The sequence below is a fragment of the Hippoglossus hippoglossus genome, chromosome 3, assembly GCF_009819705.1.
Source record: "Hippoglossus hippoglossus isolate fHipHip1 chromosome 3, fHipHip1.pri, whole genome shotgun sequence".
In the NCBI taxonomy this organism is placed as follows: domain Eukaryota; kingdom Metazoa; phylum Chordata; class Actinopteri; order Pleuronectiformes; family Pleuronectidae; genus Hippoglossus; species Hippoglossus hippoglossus.
The window spans coordinates 15590879-15612087 of NC_047153.1; the positions used below are offsets into that span (position 1 = coordinate 15590879).

Sequence of the window (21209 nt, forward strand, 5' to 3'; positions counted from 1 at the left end):
TGTGATCAGCAGGGGGCAGTGTTACATCATAGTTTGATTATGCACAGTAACGCATCTCTTTACAGACTATGACACATTTGCAGGTTTTCTTTTGCTCGGCAACAACAATGAAATTACTGCAATTTAAAAGCAAATGACAGATTTAACAAACAGCAGAGATGCAAAGAAGCCGCATATTCAGCCACTTTGACTTGAATCGTACTTAAAGGTAATTTTCCTGCCTGACCTCTGGTAAAATGTCGAGGGATATGTAGACAAAGTTGTCAACTTGTAAAGACAATGGGATTCAAGAGCTTTTGACAATAAAGGCCAACGCAGGATTTGTGCTGTAAACAAAAACATAGAATCTTTCCGTCACGTCCTGCCTCCTGCATGCTCCGGACATTCTCTTGTCGTGAACGTTTCTGATCCGCACAATCTCTTGCTGCGTTCCTCATATGTCGAAAGCAAACTCTGGAAAATCTCTGGACATTTCTGGAGTACGTGTCAAACCCAAATTTGAAAGCTGAATCGTCTCCATGGAGGCTCCAACACTGACAGGAGCTCCAACCCATGGATGAGATTTGATTGATCCAGTTTACCAGGCTGCTATCGCTGGATTATTTTTTATTGGCTATTTTGTTGGTAATTTTAGTCAACTATTATGCTTTTGGTTGTGTGTTTAGAGGCCACTTGGGCTTCAACACCCATAGACTGTACCGACCACACCTGGCTGAGAATACTAAAGGAGGGGGATCAGTGGTGTGGCAGACGAAAGACAAGGTCAGTTTTTATGCTTCCTTGAACACAACAACTACGGACGCCACCACCATGTCCACTCCCTCCCTTCCACCCTCACCATCATGGCCACACTAAAAGACCCTGAGCCAAACTGACAGTAGAGTCCTGTCTGCACCATGTGGAGCCTCAGCAGCACCAGTCCCACTCTCCTTTGTTCTATTAAACTTCAGATGAGACCGAGGTATTTCCTTTCAAATGCAAGTACCACTGATAACCCAAGCTGCAGTCAAAGGGAGTGGGATGGTTTCTTATGACTATCCTGCACAAGCAGAGAGAGATTAGGATATTGATTTCAGTCCCACACACACTGCCAGTGCTCATTACGAGTTTTTTTTTTTTTTTTTATCTGCACAGTGTGACTCAGCCACACTGAGAGCTGAAGAGACGCGACAGTGGAGTTGGAGGAGAAGGATGTGAAAGTGGATGTAATATGATAACATAGAGGAAGGGGAGGAAAAGAGAGGACAGTGAGGCGCACAGAGCAGACGAAACACCAGACTCCAGATCAGGTGCTCTCACACAGGCAAACCCAGCTGAGCTTTTAATACTGAATGACCACCTCTTGTGGGATCCCTGAGGAACATGGATGGGACTGTGATTGAACTCTTCCTTTCCCATCAGGGACACAAGAGGGCAAGACTGAGTCCAGAGCATTCTGTGTGCAGTGGTAATAAAAGACAGTTTTTAATTCAGCCCACACCCTCAGCCAGTGACTGCCTCGCTTGAATCATCTATTCAGCCATCTCTATTCAACCATCGCTCTCTGTCTGCCTCGCTATCACCGTGCATCTTTTTTCTTCACTCAGCGTACAGACTTGTTTCAGGATCCTGTGGCTAAAGCCCCCCCGCCCTCTCAGTCGTGTCATCTCGGTTGAAGCCTCCTCTGCAACTAAATACACCTTGTTTGTTCCCAGTCAACCTACACTTTGCCTCACTGTCCACAGATGCACTTCTGTGTGGTCTCATTTTCAAAATGTGGCACAGCTCAGTGGAGAAGATAGATGGCTGGTGCGGCACATTTCATCACAACGTCACAATTTCTCCAAGTACACCCGTCCTTTTGACAGGAAAATGATTACACATACACGACTCGCAGTGCGCACGAGACATGCTCATGCATTTTTCAATGTGTACTTGCGGATTTAAAAGTTAAAGTTCATTCAGGCAAAGTAGGAACACAGTGGCTCTTTTCAGTAGCTTGTTTTTGGCTGCCTGTCTGCTGAACAGCACGGCTCTGTACTGCAAGAACTGTGTGTTTCTCAAACAACCACTGCTCACATACTGTACTATATCACTGTATATACATATATGTGTGTGTGTGTGTGTGTGTGTGTGTGTGTGTGTGTGTGTGTGTGTGTGTGTGTGTGTGTGTGTGTGTGTGTAAAAAAAGCTCAGGGTAAGTATAAGGGCTGGGTTAGATATATGTATACATATATACCTATATTAATCTGACTGCTTTTACAACATATTCACAAAAGTAGAAGAGACCAAACTCTTTATGGTTTACATGGTGCTTTAATGGTTGCGTTGGAAATTGAACTGCAATAAAACCAGAATGAAACATGGTAGCAGAAAGGATTACAAAGTTATAACACATCATGATTACGTGTCCAATATACATCGCATATATGTAAACATTGCCAGACTTTCATTAAAAAGCAGCACTTTCTTTCAGGATGAACCTTCCACATATTTCCTGGTTCAGTTTGTTTGTGTCCTTCAGTTTAGTGCAGGTTTATTGTCTACATTGTGTCATTCGTCCTTTATAACTCCTACACTCATTTCTGTCTTTTTGCAATAGATTTAGAGGAAATTCCAAAAGTTATTCCCAACAAAACTCATGTTCTTATACTGAAGTCATTTGCATTTATGTCTGTAGCTGAACACCAGTGTCTCTGAAAAGCAAACATTCTGAAACATTTATTACATGCAGCAGTGCAACACACCTTGTTCTGCACTTCATGTTTTCACTACCTGGCTGTTACCGCTCTTTCACCGACAGTACAGGGGATTTTTAAGATGGTCACCATATCATCACACATCAATGGCCAAATGCCTTCCTTAAATAAATCCAAACCGGACTTTAGTTTGTCTTTTGTGCTCTAAGAGTGTTTCCACCTTCTTTCTCTAGAACTCATATTGGGAAACAAACAGGGTGATTTTGGTGATGTACTTCCCCAGCTGGACACGTCTCTCCAGCTCGCTCATCTCCACCTCCGCTTCCAGAGTGGCAGGCCCCTGCACGGGGCTCACCAGCATCAGCTGACCTGTCAGACGGTCTGAACGCTGGACTGTGAAGTGGCGCCGAGCTAACCTCCCCCCCAGCAGGGAGAAGCGAAGCGTGTCGCCCATCGGACGCAAAGCTGAGACCCTGAACATGACGCGAGGAGCTGACAGGTTGGATGCGACAGCCATGTAATGGTAGGAGAAGGAATTTGGGGTCTGAGAACAAGCCTTGTTGTCCAAAGGACAGGGGTTACGTTCACAACGCCTGGGAAGAAGAAAACCAAGTGAAAAGTGAGACAGATGTAGCTGAAAGAGTGTGAGTGGAATGTTGTTCAAACAATGGAATTAATGTTGTACTGCCAAAAAACCATATGCTCGTTACTGTGGAAAATCTCTCTTTTGTACAATGAATCAGGAGCAAAAAATGCAGAAGACAATGCTCACATAGGCGACGTCTTGACATATGTAGCATTAGGAATTTTGGGGCAGTCCACATGGACACACTGGAAACTACCATATGTATTAATGCACATCTGGTCCTTCGTGCAGTTGTTTTGTCTGGTGGCACACTCGTCGATGTCTGGCAGAAAACATCAACACAGTGTTAGCTGGGACATCATTCACACTGCTTTGTTGGGAATAATAACATTATAAGTGATTTCATAACAAAACAGGAAAATAAATATGTGAGTGCACCTCTGCAGCTGCGTCCATCGCGGGTCACATTATATCCAACGGGACAGGTGCAGCGGTAGCCTCCAGGGGTGTTAACGCAAGCATGTAAACACAGTTTCCCCGCCTGGCCATTATGGAACAGCTCACATTCATCTATATCTAAAGAAAAAAAAAACACACACACACACAAACACACAGTTAGCATCCTATATAAAAACAAACTAATGTGTATATTAGTCGTAAGGAATTTGTCGTACCAGTGCAGATGTTGCTGTCCCGGCCAGAGATGGTGTATCCTGCCTCACAGGTACAGTGGGTGGTCCCCTGCACTATAGAGCAACGTGATGGACGGACAAAGGGCCCGGTGGTGGCAGCTGGCAGGGTAGCCGCAGCAGCAGCACCACCGGTGGCTGCAGAGGTGGCAGCAGATGTGTTTGTCATGGTAACAAAGACTGAATGGGGAAGACAGGGAAGAGGAGAGGTAAGACGTTTTCTGTAATGCAGTAGCTCAGGATTTTATCTGGGGCTCATTATCATTCAGTCATTGATGGACGGTTTGTGGGCACGAAGAAAAATGTGCATAAAAACTACTGGATGGACTACCATGAAATTTGGTTGAAGGATGCGGTATTTTCAGGGAAGACACCATTAAATATTGGTGCAGATTGGGGTCAGGGGGGCCGACACCAGGAAATCTTTTTTTTTACATTTTTGTTGATTTCTCAGAGAATAATTCATGAATCTTGATTTAAAAAATAGGCAAGTTTAGGGGACTGATATTTATGTGTGCAGGGAATTTGAATAATCCTCATAAAAATGTTTTTATAAATAATGTTTTATGTCAAATCTAACTTCCAGACAATATAATAATATCTTTAACTTTAACTTTAATTGAGGGATTAGACTGAGTTTATCATCATAGTGATATGATGAATTGTATGTATTGTATTGTATGTTTGCATATAAATAGTAAATGAAAAGAGAGAAACTAAACTATGTGGGCTCCAGAGATTCACAGTCACACCAGGGAGAGGACTGCAGCCTCTCAACCAGCACTGTCTTGGACTCACTCTGTGGTATGTAGCACTGACTTGTATTGGCAAACCAAACCACAGGTCAATGCCATCTCCTTCAGCAGTCTTGATACTAAAGTAGACTATAAATATATGCTCTGAAAAAGGCTTATTAGCTATTTGTTGCTCCTATAATATCAAAAAACTCAAAAACCCCTTTGTGTTTGAGCTGTCTGACGTGTTAGTGGTTATCGCAACATGTTAAGATAAAATAAACATCTCCATTAGGCGTGTGGGGTGTGGGTGTGTAATCCCTACATGTTGGCACGGGGCTCTGACAGGTAGCTCCGGCCCAGCCTTTGGCACAGACACAAGAGAACTGGTTCATCTCGTCCACACACGTCGCGCCATTCAGGCACGGAGAGGACGCACACTCATTGATGTCTGAGGGGAAAGAAACAAACAGGAGGGTTATACGAGGAAACACTGGTGCTATATGTTTGAGCCCTGTCAGAGATACAGGGGCACATGAAACCAAATATCTCTGATGCTGAAAGATAAGAGAAAATTACATCATGGCATATGTACGTGTTAGAAGGAGAATAAGGGAGAAGGTGGAGCAGGTGCTGGGAGGCTTTGCTGGATCAAAAAGCTTCTGAGCCATTCTCTCAAAGTTAGTGAGCTGTCAAGATGCTGCGGTTAAAATATCACATGTCTGAGCATTCAATAAACTCTCTGGACAATGACAGAGCGTAGAGAGGAAATATGACCATGGGTCATATATGAACTATATCTTGATGTAGAAAAACAGTGGAGTCACGCATGATGCACCAAAAGAGGAATGGGAATAGAGAGCATGGGGGGGGGGTTACAAAGAGGATGATGACAGGGTTGTAAAAGTGATCAGACGGTTAGATAACAGGATGAGAGATGGTCAGGGTGAAGAAGAGGAGGAGAGACTCTGGTGGGGAAGGAGCACACAGTGGGGAAAGTGACGATCCCGCTGAGGCCGGGTAGCTGTGTCTCACCTCGGCAGGTCGGCTGCTGACCGCTCCAGGTCAGGCTCTCCTGACAAACCCTGCTCTCTGCACCCACCAGCTCATAACCAGGGTCACACAGGAAGTGGACCTCATGGCTCACGCTGTGCGACTTTCCAAGTTTCCTTCCATTCATGGGTGCGTCCAGTTTTGTGCAGGTGCCTGTTGGAAAAGCAGGAGGTGATTTAATAATCAAAGAAAAAAACAGAATACATAATTTTAACATCTAACATCGTCTCAGGATGTTTTGCTCACTGTTGATGGCTTTCGTCGTCTGCCTCCCTGCACTGCTCTGCAGTAAGTTTATTTTCTTCTTCAGGTTGCGTAGACTCTGCAGGTACGAGGCTTCGTGTGCTGAGAGAAGCTTCTGGACCTGCTTCAGAGAGCCCTGTATTTCCTGCCTGCTGGGGCAGTCCTGAAACCAAACAGAGGGGGTGACTACAGTGTTGAATTATTCACAACTTGTTCAAAGCCTTTTTCAAATTCACTGACGCTGAGGATATTTCATGAAGAATTTTATTTCTTTTTTAACAACGTTGCAAATAAAAGTGCAACCACATATATTACCTCCACCAAGAAGGAACCATTACCTTTTGGTGCAGATGTTGAGTTGGAGATGTTGCGTACAATTTGGGGGAAATTAGTATTTTCAGATTTCATCGAATTATTTATTCTTTATATATTATTATGTATTGTGCCACAATGAAAGTAGATACATGAAGTTAGGAGTAAAATATGTGTTACATTATTTATCTTGTGCACTGTTTAGGACCATTGTTTATGACAAAAACAAGACGTCCTCCTTTTTTCATTCTGTTGTTGCATTTAGCAATGATCTGCAAATATACATACTGTTACTATAAGTATTAGGTTAGGGTTAAAAGCTGCAGGAGACTCATTTTGCTTAAAAACTTGTTTTCTGAAAAAGGAATGCTGTTATTTGCTGAATTTATGAATACAGAAAAGCTTCTCCTCTGGCTTCAGGTGAGTTGAAAATAAATATTTGTCAACATGAAAAAGAGACCAGAGGGCCACAAGCCAGTGAAGTAACTGATGCATTAGCCGGAAAACTAAGTTTCCATTCATTCTATCTCGGAAGATGCTTTGATTAAAAGTACATTGAAAAAATTTAATCTGAGCTGTAACCAAAACAGAATCAGCTCCATCTGGATGTAAGCAAATGAAGGTCTGTTGAAGAAGTGAGAGCTGTGCAGTACAGAGGCTGGGCTGTTACATGGGTGAGTAAAAGCAGTATTATCAGAGCATGTTTTTCCACCCAAAACGAGATGCTGTAACCAAGTCATTCACACGAACACAGACTGAAAGTAATCAGTTTACTGTTCTGTCAACGTGGTCGTAGGTGTGAGCCTGCATGGACATTTAAAAACTTCAGTATAAAAAGTTATGAAACGTGCTATATGTCATGAGAGGGGGAAATATCAGCAAAAGTGGCTTAGGTTGCATTAAAGGTAATCACTGGATCTCTATGAAGTGGTAAATTTAGGCTTTTGGGGTCAGACAGTCAGGTAGAAACGCCCTCAGCGCAAACACCACCTCCCGTTACAACCTCCCTTTCTGTTGGCTGCAAGGAGCGGACGAATGGAGTGTCAGGGACGTGTTTTCTACCCGTGCATGCCCGCTCGCTCTTTACTCCCTTTCATTCAACAGCGTCATTCTGTGCCGTCCTCTCCTACATGTTTTCAGACAACCAATTAGTGTTTTCTTCCAGCAGGAGTTATGCAAGAAGAGTCAATATTTGTTGAAAACACCTGATTTGGACCAAACTGGGGTTTGGAGGGACTTCAATCAGTCAGGGGGGGGGCTGCTGGTGTTTAAAGTGTAGTTGTCAAAGGCCTCTTTCTGTCCGTGCTAGGTGATATTTCACATGGCTTCATGTTCACTGGGTGTTGTTACCACAGTGTTCGGAGGCATGCAGGACAGGAGCTTAAGACTCCAGTTCAACTCTATTAAATCTAACCAGATTTGTGTATTTAAAGGGGTAGTTCACCCAAAACTGCAAATTCACTCATCATCTACTCACCACTATGCCGATGGAGGGGTGGGTGACGTGTTTGAGTCCACAAAACACTTTTGGAGTTTCAGGGGTAAACAGCGCTGCAGCTAAATCCAATACAATTTAAGTAAATGGTGACCAATTCTTCAAATGTAAAAAAAAAAGAGAACCTGGCTCAAGAGGACACAGTGTAAATGACACCGTTTTGAGTTGAATATGAATGTCGGGGCTTACGGACACTTGAATGACACCACAGGAGCAGTGTGGAGGCATTTTCAGTTTTGTTTTACTTCAATTGTATTGGATTTGGCTGCAACACTGTTTACACCTGAAACTCCCATCAGCATAGTGGTGAGTAGATAATGAGCGAATTTTCCTTTTTGGGTGAACTATCCCTTTATATATATATATACATAGACCTAAAGCACCACACTGATATTCTTATGGACATATATTTAAGCCATCTCTGAGCAATGCACAAAGAAATACACACATGTGCAACACACACAGCCATGAACACATGTCAGTGCAGCAGCTTTCTGGAAATTCTCAGCAGATTTGCTGTGAACGACAGCACAGACATACTGAGCTGTTCATAAAGTGGAGCCTCTGGGTTTGAAGTTTGAATGCAAAGTGAGGGTGACTCAATGTTTGGGCCAAGCAAGGACGTTCTCTGTCTGAGCTGCACTTCAGAGGAGAGGGAGCTCATTCAGATTTGAACAGTTTTTGCTTTTCAAACCATAAACAGCAGCTCCTCAGATGCACACTGTAACCAATGAATCAGTTCAATAGATACAACAGAGCTGAACAAGTGTCACTGCTTTCATTGTCTTTAACTGCAATGATGTCATACAAGCCAAATCCTCCTACTGTGATCCATTCATTCGCTCATTAGGCAATAACAGTGTGTTTCACATACCTGTCCGAACACAGGATGGAGTGAGCAGGAACACGCTATGGTGATGACGAGTGCTGCTGACACAAGCATGTTTCCTCCAGTCTTGATCCAATGTGCAGTGTGCGATCGGTCCTCAGAGGTGTCACAGGTTGCAGGCAGCCTGAACTTTGTGTGGGAAGTGGTCAGCCCTCGCTGTGTGCAGGGACTCCAGGTGAGAGAGAAAACACAGTTGGCAGTGGAAAAGCTGCTGAGGAGAACTACTGCGGAATGCAGCTGGGTTTACTCTTCAGCAGCCAATCAGGGAGGGAGACTTAAAGAAAAATTGGACCACGTTATTATGCATTTATTCAATTTTGGACTGCACCTCCTCGCAGGTAAAAAAGCAGCTTAGTTTATCTTGTTTACGGAGAAGTGGGAGAAAACATAATTTCTCTGGATCAATAACAGATACACAATCAGCACCTTGACCACTTTGTGTTTGGTTAAAGTCCTTTTCATTCGCATTTCCTAACAAAATGCAATAAAAGAGTTTTACCACTAAATTTCCAAGCACATTCTTTGCCTGCTGACCATCTCTCTGAGACATTATTTTCTGATGCTGTTTATTTTAAAGCAATAATAACTGTAACACCAGTATCATATCAATATAACGAAATACTGGTTATATTGCTTAGATGATAAATCATGTAACCTGCTATATACGCTGGAAAACTACGTAACAACTTGAAATCATTATGCTGCGTTTGCCGATAGACACACAGTTCACTGCCAGTGATGCAGCTACAGAGGAGCTGTGCCCTCTGCAGGAATATGTGCACACATGCATCCCTGTACTATACTTGGACTCAACAAAATAAGACTAATTAGGACAGCCCTCAGTAGAGACTATACCTCCACCAAGGCCCAACAGTCCCCTTAAATCAAACTGCCCTAAATTACACACTTATAGATATCAGGCTCTAAAGATGCCTGATTTTTTTCTTCCTCAAGAGCCATTAAATATTCTCTGCAAAAACTGTGAGAATGTTCAATCTTCCAAAATTAAAGAAAGTAAAAAGGATGCGGTGACTTATACCGCATCCTTCCATCTAGTTTCATGGCAATCTGTCCAGTAGGTTTTGTTTAATCTTGCTTACATACAAACAAACCAATAAAAGAACAGACAGGGGTGAAAACATAACCTCCTTGGTGGAGGTAGTAAATATAAAACTGGACTGGTAGAAAAGAATGAGTTTGAAGCTTGACTATGCCCTATGGAGAAAACTGAAGTGTACGGACCTCTGTTATCAGCGTGTGCTACCAACACCACTGTTGTTCCAATGGTGACGACAAGGCTGAGACCCTCAGGCAGGAAGGAGCTGACAGTGGTGGTTGGATTTACCTGAGGAATCATCTTGTGCGTGGCATTGTCTAACCAAGCCAGGAAGAGCGGACTGTGCTCACAGCTGTTACTCAGCAGGGTCAGACAAACCCTCACAGATGCAACAAAACCCAAGCATGTGTGATAACTGGACAGGCTGCAGGGACTGAGTCCTCAGTGCAAAATACATTCAGCCCACAGGGCAGAGAAATTAGTGCATTGGGTTGCACAGCAGTGATCTGTAGACGGTGAATCACCCCACAGTGTGCAGATCGTGATTCATGTTTCACACACTGGGTCCATAAAAACACATGTCATTGTGTTTGAACAGACAGCTCCGTGTGGAACCTGCCCACTCAGACTGATCCGCTCATTTACTAGTTCTGCCACCTCACGCTCTGCTACACTTGAATATCTGAAAATGTCTGACTAACACAGCTCATCTCATCAGAATAATCAACATCAGTCCCTTAAAACAAACGTCCCCTCCTGAAACAGTGATGAACACTCAGCCTCAGCCCTGCATCAGAGTAAACCACGTTTTGTCATCAGGAAATGATAACAGAGATGATTTAGACTTTTTGTCCTCAGTGACTGACTCACTAGTAAAACAGAGAGTGGGTGCCAAAGCATTATACTATTCCAATGGCGATAATAATAATATATTAATAAAAATAATAATAACTAGGGCTACGTTGTAGCACTAACGGGCCCGAGCACAGGCATTTTGAAGCCTGTTGCGGTTAGTGGAGAGAGTGATCAATAGGGCCTCCCACCGTTCGGTGCTCGGGCCCTAATTAGTTGCTTTTAATTGATAAGTGGTTTTATATCATTATAGACAGTAAGATAGATGAAATATTGCTGCCAATTCAGATGTAAAGTAAACCCTCTATAATTACGATAATTGCTCCTATATATATGTTGATATGTATGTATATATGTGCTTTTTTCAAAGTTATAGATCGTGTGTGTGTGTTTTTGTGTTATAGATTCTGTCAGTACATTTCCATAGATATGTTCCCTGCACTAATAGTTTGTTTTAATGGTGTAGTTCATTTGTGCATCGCTCCAGAGAACGAAGTTGCCCTGTGAACTTCAGCAAGCCATAATGAAATGGGAGAAGTTAAAGCCTCCGGAGCCAGATGATCCCATGTGCTGCTGCGAGTGTGATATCTACCAGTACGGATGCTGCTGTGACTGTGACGATCTGGACGAGGCCTTTAACAGGTTAGAAGAAGTATGACCTTTAATGAGACACAAAAGGGTCACAAGGTGATTTACAGACATCAAATACAATTTAGATGCAATTCTCAATATCACATTTTAGCCATAATTGTTCCAAAAGCTAAAAAAAGTACTTGTTAGAATAAAACCATGTAAATAACCATGCATGGTGATTATGACAGATGAGTGTCACCACAGGAAACATTGCACATGGGAGATTTTTTGTGAACAAGCTCAGCTAAAATATCCTTTGGGATAATAGGGGTCACATATCTCTGACTCGGTTATTTTGGGCATCAAGGACTCAAAGGTTTTGGAATCCCTGCTTTAGTACAATAAACGTCAGGCCGAGTGAAGAAATGTCCCAGGGCCCCAGATCCTTCTGAGACTTCATGACTTCATGTTGCAATGTATTTAATCATAAATTCATTTTATTTTATCCATTTATTTATCTTTTTACAGTTTATTTAAAACCAAACACGTGTGACATCACACCAAAGCACAATATTAAAATTACAGGGTCTGACCCTTCTAATAAGAAAACAACATGTGATTTTTCCTCATATCATCTTATTAGTTTGATCAATGAAAGTGTATTAGCATCATTCCTAATTAAGTTTTTTTATTTTCATGTGTTTGTAACTCTGCCTGAATGTGTGCGCTGCAGGTGGCTGAGACACAAACCCCCTCACAGCGGATGTCACTCTCCTGTCCTCGGGGCCCTGATTGACAACCTGGAGATCTCCATGATCCCGGCCCTGGTGCTGCTGCCTCTGCTGCTCCGGGCCGCAGCGCTGCACTACCTGCTGGGCATCATCATCCTGACAGCTCTGCCCAGCCTGGTCCTCTGGTACTACTACGCCACGCACCGCAAGAGGAGACGCACCCTCTTCTTCCTCACTCTGGCGCTGTTCTCTCTGGCCTACATGTATTACCTCTTCATCACAGAGATTCTACCGTGTGGGGACGTCAGCCATCTGCAGCTGTGCACTGTGACTGCTGGCATGATCCTCACCATCGGATCTCTCATTCACACCAAGAGGGGCCCAGGGTTTCACACCACCTCCTATCACAGCCAGAGTGAGGAGGTTAACAAGGACTCTACACATCTTAATGGATCCATCCAATCAGCGGCCTCCTCCTCCTCTCCTCCTGCCCTGACAGAAAAGTGGAGCAGATGCTCTGTGTGCAAAACAATGCCACCCCAACGGGCCGGACACTGTCGAACCTGTGGATCCTGCGTCAAGCGTCTGGACCACCACTGTGTCTGGTGGGTTGGATTTGATATTATAACATCTTTATACTTCTTTGAATTGTACATTCACACCACATCATGAAAGTGAATATTGAATTATGACAGATTAGATAACTGCCCTGTAATTACACAACAACGTTCATGTCTTAAGCAAAGACTCCTACTGTACCCACTGGTTTCCTCAGGGCCATGCACAGACATTTTGGGGAGCGGGGGCTCAAGTGAAAAACTCTTTGCATCCAAAAATTGATTTTTAAATGGAAACTGCTCCCAGCAAAAATGTCTTGAAATGTAAACTTGAACTAGAAAACTGGTAAACTGGGATCTGTCTCAGGCCAACCAGGAAGACAGGGTGTCTATTTGTTTGTGAGCTTTATCAGACACTTTCCTGAACTGCACACTGCCAAGAACATTAAAGATGATGATGTCAGTTTTATAAATCTCTTTATACCTCATGCACAGTTTCTGAATTGTTTCATTGTCTGCAATAGACTTACAACCTCAAAGACAAAAGAATAAAATGTATATATGATGTTAATCTTCCTGTTTATTATTCACATTTACTATATAGATAGAAACTCCAGAACCAACCATGATATACTGTGAGTATACTGAATCTATTACCACCAAACTAGAATAACCCACATGATAGTCTGACCAGGAAATATTCAATAGTCTTTCAAATGTAAACTTCAAATACTACATCTACTGAGTTATTTTAAATACAGCAGGTATATGGAGCCAACATATCCGGGTCAGCTTGGGTCTCACAGATCTTTGTCTTGTGGGTCTGTGTTGTGTTTGTGTGTTTGTGTGTTTGTGTTGAGGTGTTGCAGGATAAACAGCTGTGTCGGACAGGCAAACCACCGCAGTTTCCTGCTGACCCTCTTGGTGTTCGTGCTGACCTCTCTGTATGGGATCAGTTTGGTGCTTTGCAGCATCTGTCCCTCGGCAGTATGTCATGACGGCTCTCTTCTACTGCCCCGGTGTCTACAGCCAGTCCAGGAACAGCACTCTATATATCATAAATACATGTTTATGTATCATATCTTCTGTCTCATCCCAACAACTACATCAGAAGTCCACATTGAAAAAGTTCACCAAATTAATATAAACACAAAAATTGACTTTACTTGTTGCTATTAGATAATAGGTATGATATGATGATATTAGTAGAATTTGTAAGGACATATATTCTACTGCCTCATCTTTGATACATTGATGTATTAGAGTCATCAGTATTTGATTGTGGGAAACAGTTAAAAGAAGATTCTATTTGGAAATTTTTGACTACTTATTTAAATGTTGTCCATGTTTTGAGGCAATTTAATTTGAAACAAGTCAGAGCCTTTGGAACGGCTGTCAAAAAATACAATTAACTCAAAACACATATTTTCAACTTGTGTCTTTGTTAAAATACTGTCAAGTCAAGTAACTTTTAGTTACGTTACATTACGTTACGTTACGTTTCCCTTTTAGTTACTTTTGTACTTTTCGTTACTTGTCGTTACTTTGTAACTTTTCGTTACTTTTAGTTACTTTGTAACTTTTCGTTACTTTTCGTTACTTTGTTACTTTTAGTTACTTTTCGTTACTTTCGTTCTTTTTCGTTCCTTTCGTTCCTTTTCGTTCCTTTTCGTTCCTTTCGTTCCTTTTCGTTACTTTCGTACTTTTAGTTACTTTCGGTACTTTTAGTTACTTTCGTACTTTTTAGTTACTGTCGTACTTGTAGTTACTTTCGTACTTTTAGTTACTTTTGTACTTTTAGTTACTTTTTAGTTACTTTCGTACTTTTTAGTTACTTTTGTAATTTTAGTTACTTTTTAGTTACTTTCGTACTTTTAGTTACTTTTTAGTTACTTTCGTACTTTGTTACTTTTGTACTTTTAGTTACTTTTTAGTTACTTTCGTACTTTTAGTTACTTTTTAGTTACTTTTTTACTTTTAGTTACTTTTTAGTTACTTTCGTACTTTTTAGTTACTTTTGTAATTTTAGTTACTTTTTAGTTACTTTCGTACTTTTAGTTACTTTTTAGTTACTTTCGTACTTTGTTACTTTTGTACTTTTAGTTACTTTTTAGTTACTTTCGTACTTTTAGTTACATTTTAGTTACTTTTTAGTTACTTTTGTAGTTTTAGTTACTTTCGTACTTGTAGTTACTTTCGTACTTTTAGTTACTTTTGTACTTTTAGTTACTTTTTAGTTACTTTCGTACTTTTTAGTTACTTTTGTAATTTTAGTTACTTTTTAGTTACTTTCGTACTTTTAGTTACTTTTTAGTTACTTTCGTACTTTGTTACTTTTGTACTTTTAGTTACTTTTTAGTTACTTTCGTACTTTTAGTTACTTTTTAGTTACTTTTTAGTTACTTTTGTAGTTTTAGTTACTTTTGTACTTTTAGTTACTTTTTAGTTACTTTGGTACTTTTAGTTACTTTTTAGTTACTTTTGTACTTTTAGTTACTTTTTAGTTACTTTGGTACTTTTAGTTACTTTTTAGTTACTTTTGTACTTTTAGTTACTTTTGTACTTTTAGTTACTTTCGTACTTTTAGTTACTTTTTAGTTACTTTGGTACTTTTAGTTACTTTTGTACTTTTAGTTACTTTTTAGTTACTTTGGTACTTTTAGTTACTTTTGTACTTTTAGTTACTTTTTAGTTACTTTCGTACTTTTAGTTACTTTTTAGTTACTTTTGTACTTTTAGTTACTTTAATAACTAAAAGTACCGAAAGTAACTAAAAGTACGAAAGTAACGAAAAGTAACGAAAGGAACGAAAAGGAACGAAAGTAACGAAAAGTAACTAAAAGTACGAAAGTAACGAAAAGTAACTAAAAGTAACAAAGTAACGAAAAGTAACGAAAAGTTACAAAGTAACTAAAAGTAACGAAAAGTTACAAAGTAACGACAAGTAACGAAAAGTAACTAACAGTAACGAAAAGTTACAAAGTAACGAAAAGTAACGAAAAGTAACAAAAAGTAACGTAATGTAGGTGGCGCTATGACCCTGAACTAATATTAATATATGGATGTGTTCAGGTCAGGATTGTGATCATAGGTCAGTAGTTCGGAGCCGGTTGGATAATGCAGAGTGGATTTACAAAGTACTTCCTGTTTCATGGCGAATCAGTAGGTGGCGCTATGACACTGAGCAAATATTGACACATAGAGCTGTTCAGGCTTGGTCTCTGATCATGAGACATCAGTTTGGCAGTGATAGGACAATGCACACTGGAGTTATGACAACATCGTCTCCTTTGGCGAAGGATGAAACTTTGCCGCACCTCAATGTTTACACGGTTTGAGGAAATGTCACAATTCTGACCATGATCCAATGACTTGACTGAGCTCTTTTGAGCTGTATATTGTAAAGCAGCCAGGAGCAGTTCATCAAAGTAAAAACATGTCACTTCCTGTAGCCAGCAGGTGGCGCTGTGATTTTAAGTCAAGATTTCTGTGTAGATGTCATCAGGCTGGGACTCTTGTCTTACATGTCTAGTTTGGAACTCGATTGGAACAAATATGTCAGAGATACAGAACCTCATGTTTTGATGGCGTCTAATCAAACTTTGACGCCACGCCACGGTCACACTGTGTGACGAAAAATCGATCTTTGAGTTAGTTTTTTGTCTCCATCTTGTTTAAATGACACTCATCTCAATATGAAGTTGATCTGATGAAAGCCCTACGACAAGTTCGTCAAAGTAAAAATGTGGAAAATGGCCAATATGGCCACTAAAGTCAAAATGGCGGGCTTCCTGTTGCTTTTTTCCCATTGCACCTCTGACCATTTTTGTTTGTCTTGTCATGATACACCTGGGCTACGATTTTTGTGAAGATCGGTGAAAGCTAACTGAGGGGCTTTTCCTTAGATGGCGCTGTTGAGCCATTTTTCCACGCCCATTTCAAATTACTCCAGCATACAATTACTTTTTGGGGTTTTGAACTCCCTGCAAACTTTGGTAACAATTTGAGCATGTCTAGGCCCTGAAAAAGCCCCAAAAGGGAAATACAAATCCCTCAAAATACAATAGGGCCTCCCACCGGAGGTGCTCGGGCCCTAACTAGGCATACTCAAAAGATCATGAAACTTTGCAGGAAATTCAAGACCTACGGATATTTTATTCAATGTTGTTTTTATGTAGCCAACTGTTCCTTTGATGTCACATTTGAAACCCTCATGCCTGTGTTCTAGTTCCCACTGTCTCCTACCGAACAGTAGGAGACAGTGGGAGGCCCTATTGAACACAGGCATGAGGGCCTGTATTGTGTAGCCAACTGTTCCTTTGATGTCATGTATGAAACCCTCTTTAAATCCTATTTATTGAACTCTGGAGGAGAAATTTGTCAGTTGAGTTTGAGACGGCGACAGGATAACAGCTCCAACCTGACCCTTCATATTCAACACTGCTACCAGTCCAAGACAGGGAGAAGACAACAGCTCCAAGAAACATCAAGACTATTAGAAGACAACGGATCATTTTTCTCTACAACACTTACCCTGTACCTGTGTTCAGCCAAGATGAAGAAGGGACACAACTTAAGAAACAAGGTAAGATTTTCTAATCAGGAGACACTTTTAGTGTTACACATATTCAGACCACCTTACATTTTATTTCATTATTTCATGTTTTGTCTGTGAATTTTCAATAAACCCGTCACATCAGTCACCTGACATTCAGTCTGAACTGACAGTTGCGGTCTGTGTGTTACAATACTTTCCATGAAATGAGTCTCTGTGGATATTATGCAGCTTCTGTTTAGGATAATTCACTTTCACTTTAGTGTTGAGATACTGTACTTAAGAGAAATGCAGAAACTGCATTTAAATTAACTCGTAACAATTTCATGTGATGATCAATGTTTTAAGAGAGATAATGAATGGATGGATGAGAAATCGTCTGAATTGATGAAAGTGATGTAACTGTTAAAGTTACATTCAGCAGTGTGGATCATTAGAGATGAAGATGAAAGACCTCTTGTCTTTTTCTGTGTATCCAAACTTATGATGGGACTGTGTATTTACCTGTTATATGTATGTTTGTGTCTTTCAGTCCGTTGTACATCATGTGGAATCTCCCAGCAAAACGATTGAGTTCCTCCATGGAGAGATCAAGGAAATGGACTTTGAGGGAATGGAGCTAGCTCAGGAAAATGCGGCACTGAAGTGCATGATGTCCACAAATGATGCTAGGTGGAAGAGGGACAAACAGGCCATGCAGGATCAGATTGATTCCGTCAAACAGGGGCAGGCCTTTGACTCTGGAAGAGCCATGCAGACAGAGTTGGAGGACGAGCTCAAGGAGTTGAAGCTGGTGTTGAAGGACAAAGAAAAGTACATCTACAAATTGAGTTCTCGTCCTAGAAACGATCAGATCGAGAGGGTGAAAAGGGAGCTGAGCGACAAGTGCAACCAGGTCAAGGCGATGGAGCTTTCCTTTGACAAGAAGATGAAGCACATCATCTCTGAGAAAGATGCAGTGATAAGTGATCTAGAGAGGCAGCTGACTGCTCAAAACTCAGCTCTGGCCAAAGAGAATACAGCTCTGAAGAAGCAGGCTGCCGAAAACACTGCTGTGGCTGCAGAGAACGCTACTCTGGCTGCAGTGAAAGGTGATCTAGAGAGGCAGCTGACTGCTCAAAACTCAGCTCTGGCCAAAGAGAATACAGCTCTGAAGAAGCAGGCTGCCGAAAACACTGCTGTGGCTGCAGAAAACGCTGCTCTGGCTGCAGTGAAAGGTGATCTAGAGAGGCAGCTGACTGCCGAAAACTCAGCTTTGGCCAAAGAGAATACAGCTCTGAAGAAGCAGGCTGCCGAAAACACTGCTATGGCTGCAGAGAACGCTGCTCTGGCTGCAGTGAAAGGTGATCTAGAGAGGCAGCTGACTGCCGAAAACTCAGCTTTGGCCAAAGAGAATACAGCTCTGAAGAAGCAGGCTGCCGAAAACACTGCTGTGGCTGCAGAGAACGCTGCTCTGGCTGCAGTGAAAGGTGATCTAGAGAGGCAGCTGACTGCCGAAAACTCAGCTTTGGCCAAAGAGAATACAGCTCTGAAGAAGCAGGCTGCCGAAAACACTGCTGTGGCTGCAGAGAACGCTGCTCTGGCTGCAGTGAAAGGTGATCTAGAGAGGCAGCTGACTGCTCAAAACTCAGCTCTGGCCAAAGAGAATACAGCTCTGAAGAAGCAGGCTGCCGAAAACACTGCTGTGGCTGCAGAGAACGCTGCTCTGGCTGCAGTGAAAGGTGATCTAGAGAGGCAGCTGACTGCTGAAAACTCAGCTCTGGACAAAGAAAACACTGCACTGAAGAAGCTGGCTGCTGAGAACGTAGCTATAAAGGAGCATGAGGCCCTGATACTGAAGAACATTGAGCTTCAGGTACGTTAAATCAGATCATTTTAGGTTTGAATTATATGGATTGTAAGTTTGTTTCATGTTTAGACTTTGAGGAAGAAAGTGTTGACACTTATGTTGTCTCTGTCTTTTCAGGAACTCACCTTTGAGACCGACTCGGACAAGGTGAAGGTCAAAAAGGAGAAAAAGGAGAAGAAAGAGAAGAAGAAGCAGGAAAAGAAAGAGCAACTGGAGAGAGAGAAGGAGAAGAAGGAGAGCAACGAACTGAAGAAGAGGGAGAAGAAAGAGAAGAATAAGCAGGAAAAGAAAGAGCAAATGGAGAGAAAGAAGAAGGAGAAGGAGGAGAAGGAGGAGGGGGAAGGGAGAGTGAGTTGGAAGATATTCCCCTGCTGGAAATAAATGATTGTTTTATGTTTCATAATTTTGGGTATTTCTTATCCCACTGATGTATCTTCGAATGTTCATTTTTTCCTTTAAGTTTGGTCTTAGTCAGCTGATGCCATAAAAACGGGATGAAAGCAATATTTGAACATCTTGCATTTATGTCATTCTCTTCTCAAGTGTGACAAACAGCAAGTTCAACAGTAGATTAAGACTGCGTCAGATGTTAATCTTTATCATTTCAGTTTTACATTATATGTGTTGGTTTGTGAAAGATGCGGAGTACAACAGTATTCTCACCGAGGCGGTGGGCCATGAGCTGAAATCGGTCAGATCCAAAAAACATCTCTGGTTTTCCATCAATATGACACACCATCATGGGGAAGCCGAACGACTGGGGGGAAACAATAGGACATATTTTGTTTGTTACATGAAAACATCTTGTGCGTCTTGACGTGACGTAACGTAACGTAACGTAACGTAATGTAACGTAACGTACAGTGACGTGACCTACAGTGACGTGACCTACAGTGACGTGACGTAACTAAAAGTACAAAAGTAACTAAAAGTACAAAAGTAACTAAAAAGTAACTAAAAGTACCAAAGTAACTAAAAAGTAACTAAAAGTACCAAAGTAACTAAAAAGTAACTAAAAGTACCAAAGTAACTAAAAAGTAACTAAAAGTACGAAAGTAACGAAAAGTACCGAAAGTAACGAAAAGGAACGAAAGTAACGAAAAGTAACTAAAAGTACGAAAGTAACGAAAAGTAACTAAAAGTAACAAAGTAACGAAAAGTAACGAAAGGTTACAAAGTAACTAAAAGTAACGAAAAGTTACAAAGTAACGACAAGTAACGAAAAGTAACTAACAGTAACGAAAAGTTACAAAGTAACGAAAAGTAACGAAAAGTAACGAAAAGTAACTAAAAGTAACGAAAAGTAACGAAAAGTTACAAAGTAACTAAAAGTAACGAAAAGTTACAAAGTAACGACAAGTAACGAAAAGTAACTAACAGTAACGAAAAGTTACAAAGTAACGAAAAGTAACGAAAAGTAACGTAACGTAGGTGGCGCTATGACCCTGAACTAATATTAATATATGGATGTGTTCAGGTCAGGATTGTGATCATAGGTCAGTAGTTCGGAGCCGGTTGGATAATGCAGAGTGGATTTACAAAGTACTTCCTGTTTCATGGCGAATCAGTAGGTGGCGCTATGACACTGAGGAAATATTGACACATATTGACACTGTTCAGGCTTGGTCTCTGATCATGAGACATCAGTTTGGCAGTGATAGGACAATGCACACTGGACTTATGACAACATCGTCTCCTTTGGCGAAGGATGAACCTTCGCCGCACCTCAATGTTTACACGGTTTGAGGAAATGTCACAATTCTGACCATGATCCAATGACTTGACTGAGCTCTTTTGAGCTGTATATTGTAAAGCAGCCAGGAGCAGTTCATCAAAGTAAAAACATGTCACTTCCTGTAGCCAGCAGGTGGCGCTGTGATTTTAAGTCAAGATTTCTGTGTAGATGTCACCAGGCTGGGACTCTTGTCTTACATGTCTAGTTTGGAACTCGATTGGAACAAATATGTCAGAGATACAGAACCTCATTTTGATGGCGTGTAATCAAACTTTGACGCCACGCCACGGTCACACCGTGTGACGAAAAATCGATCTTTAAGTTAGTTTTTTGTCTCCATCTTGTTTAAATGACACTCATCTCAATATGAAGTTGATCTGATGAAAGCCCTACGACAAGTTCGTCAAAGTAAAAATGTGGAAAATGACCAATATGGCCACTAAAGTCAAAATGGCGGGCTTCCTGTTGCTTTTTTCCAATTGCACCTCTGACCATTTTTGTTTGTCTTGTCATGATACACCTGGGCTACGATTTTTGTGAAGATCGGTGAAAGCTAACTGAGGGGCTTTTCCTTAGATGGCGCTGTTGAGCCATTTTTCCACGCCCATTTCAAATTACTCC

The 21209-nt window shown here is 41.3% G+C and overlaps 2 protein-coding genes across 2 annotated transcripts; one reads left to right on the forward strand and one right to left on the reverse strand.

The window, feature by feature from the left end:
• Positions 1–2281: 2281 nt before the first annotated feature.
• LOC117759255 (fibulin-7) lies at positions 2282–8890 on the reverse strand. The gene is made up of 8 exons (XM_034581308.1): positions 8665–8890; positions 5987–6146; positions 5723–5893; positions 5013–5138; positions 3939–4133; positions 3703–3840; positions 3451–3586; positions 2282–3271 (listed from the first exon to the last, which is right to left on the reverse strand). Exons 1-8 carry the CDS (start codon positions 8731–8733, stop codon positions 2908–2910), a joined length of 1359 nt encoding a protein of 452 aa, XP_034437199.1. The 5' UTR covers positions 8734–8890; the 3' UTR covers positions 2282–2907.
• Positions 8891–11111: 2221 nt separating this feature from the next.
• On the forward strand, positions 11112–16756 carry LOC117759337 (palmitoyltransferase ZDHHC23-like). Its single transcript, XM_034581405.1, is given in 5 exon segments — positions 11112–11230; positions 11895–12497; positions 13319–13427; positions 13429–13481; positions 16678–16756. Coding segments are annotated over 5 exon segments (963 nt in total).
• Positions 16757–21209: the final 4453 nt, after the last annotated feature.

Bases quoted from the DNA above. Each gene is read 5' to 3' on its own strand.
- LOC117759255 (XM_034581308.1), bottom strand. From the start codon at position 8,733: ATGCTTGTGTCAGCAGCACTCGTCATCACCATAGCGTGTTCCTGCTCA. The intron at 5,139-5,722 runs GTGAGACACAGC...CTTTCCCCTCAG, and splicing joins TCAGCAGCCGACCTGCCGAG to ACATCAATGAGTGTGCGTCC. The intron at 3,272-3,450 runs GTGAGCATTGTC...TCTTCTTCCCAG, and splicing joins TATGTCAAGACGTCGCCTAT to GCGTTGTGAACGTAACCCCT.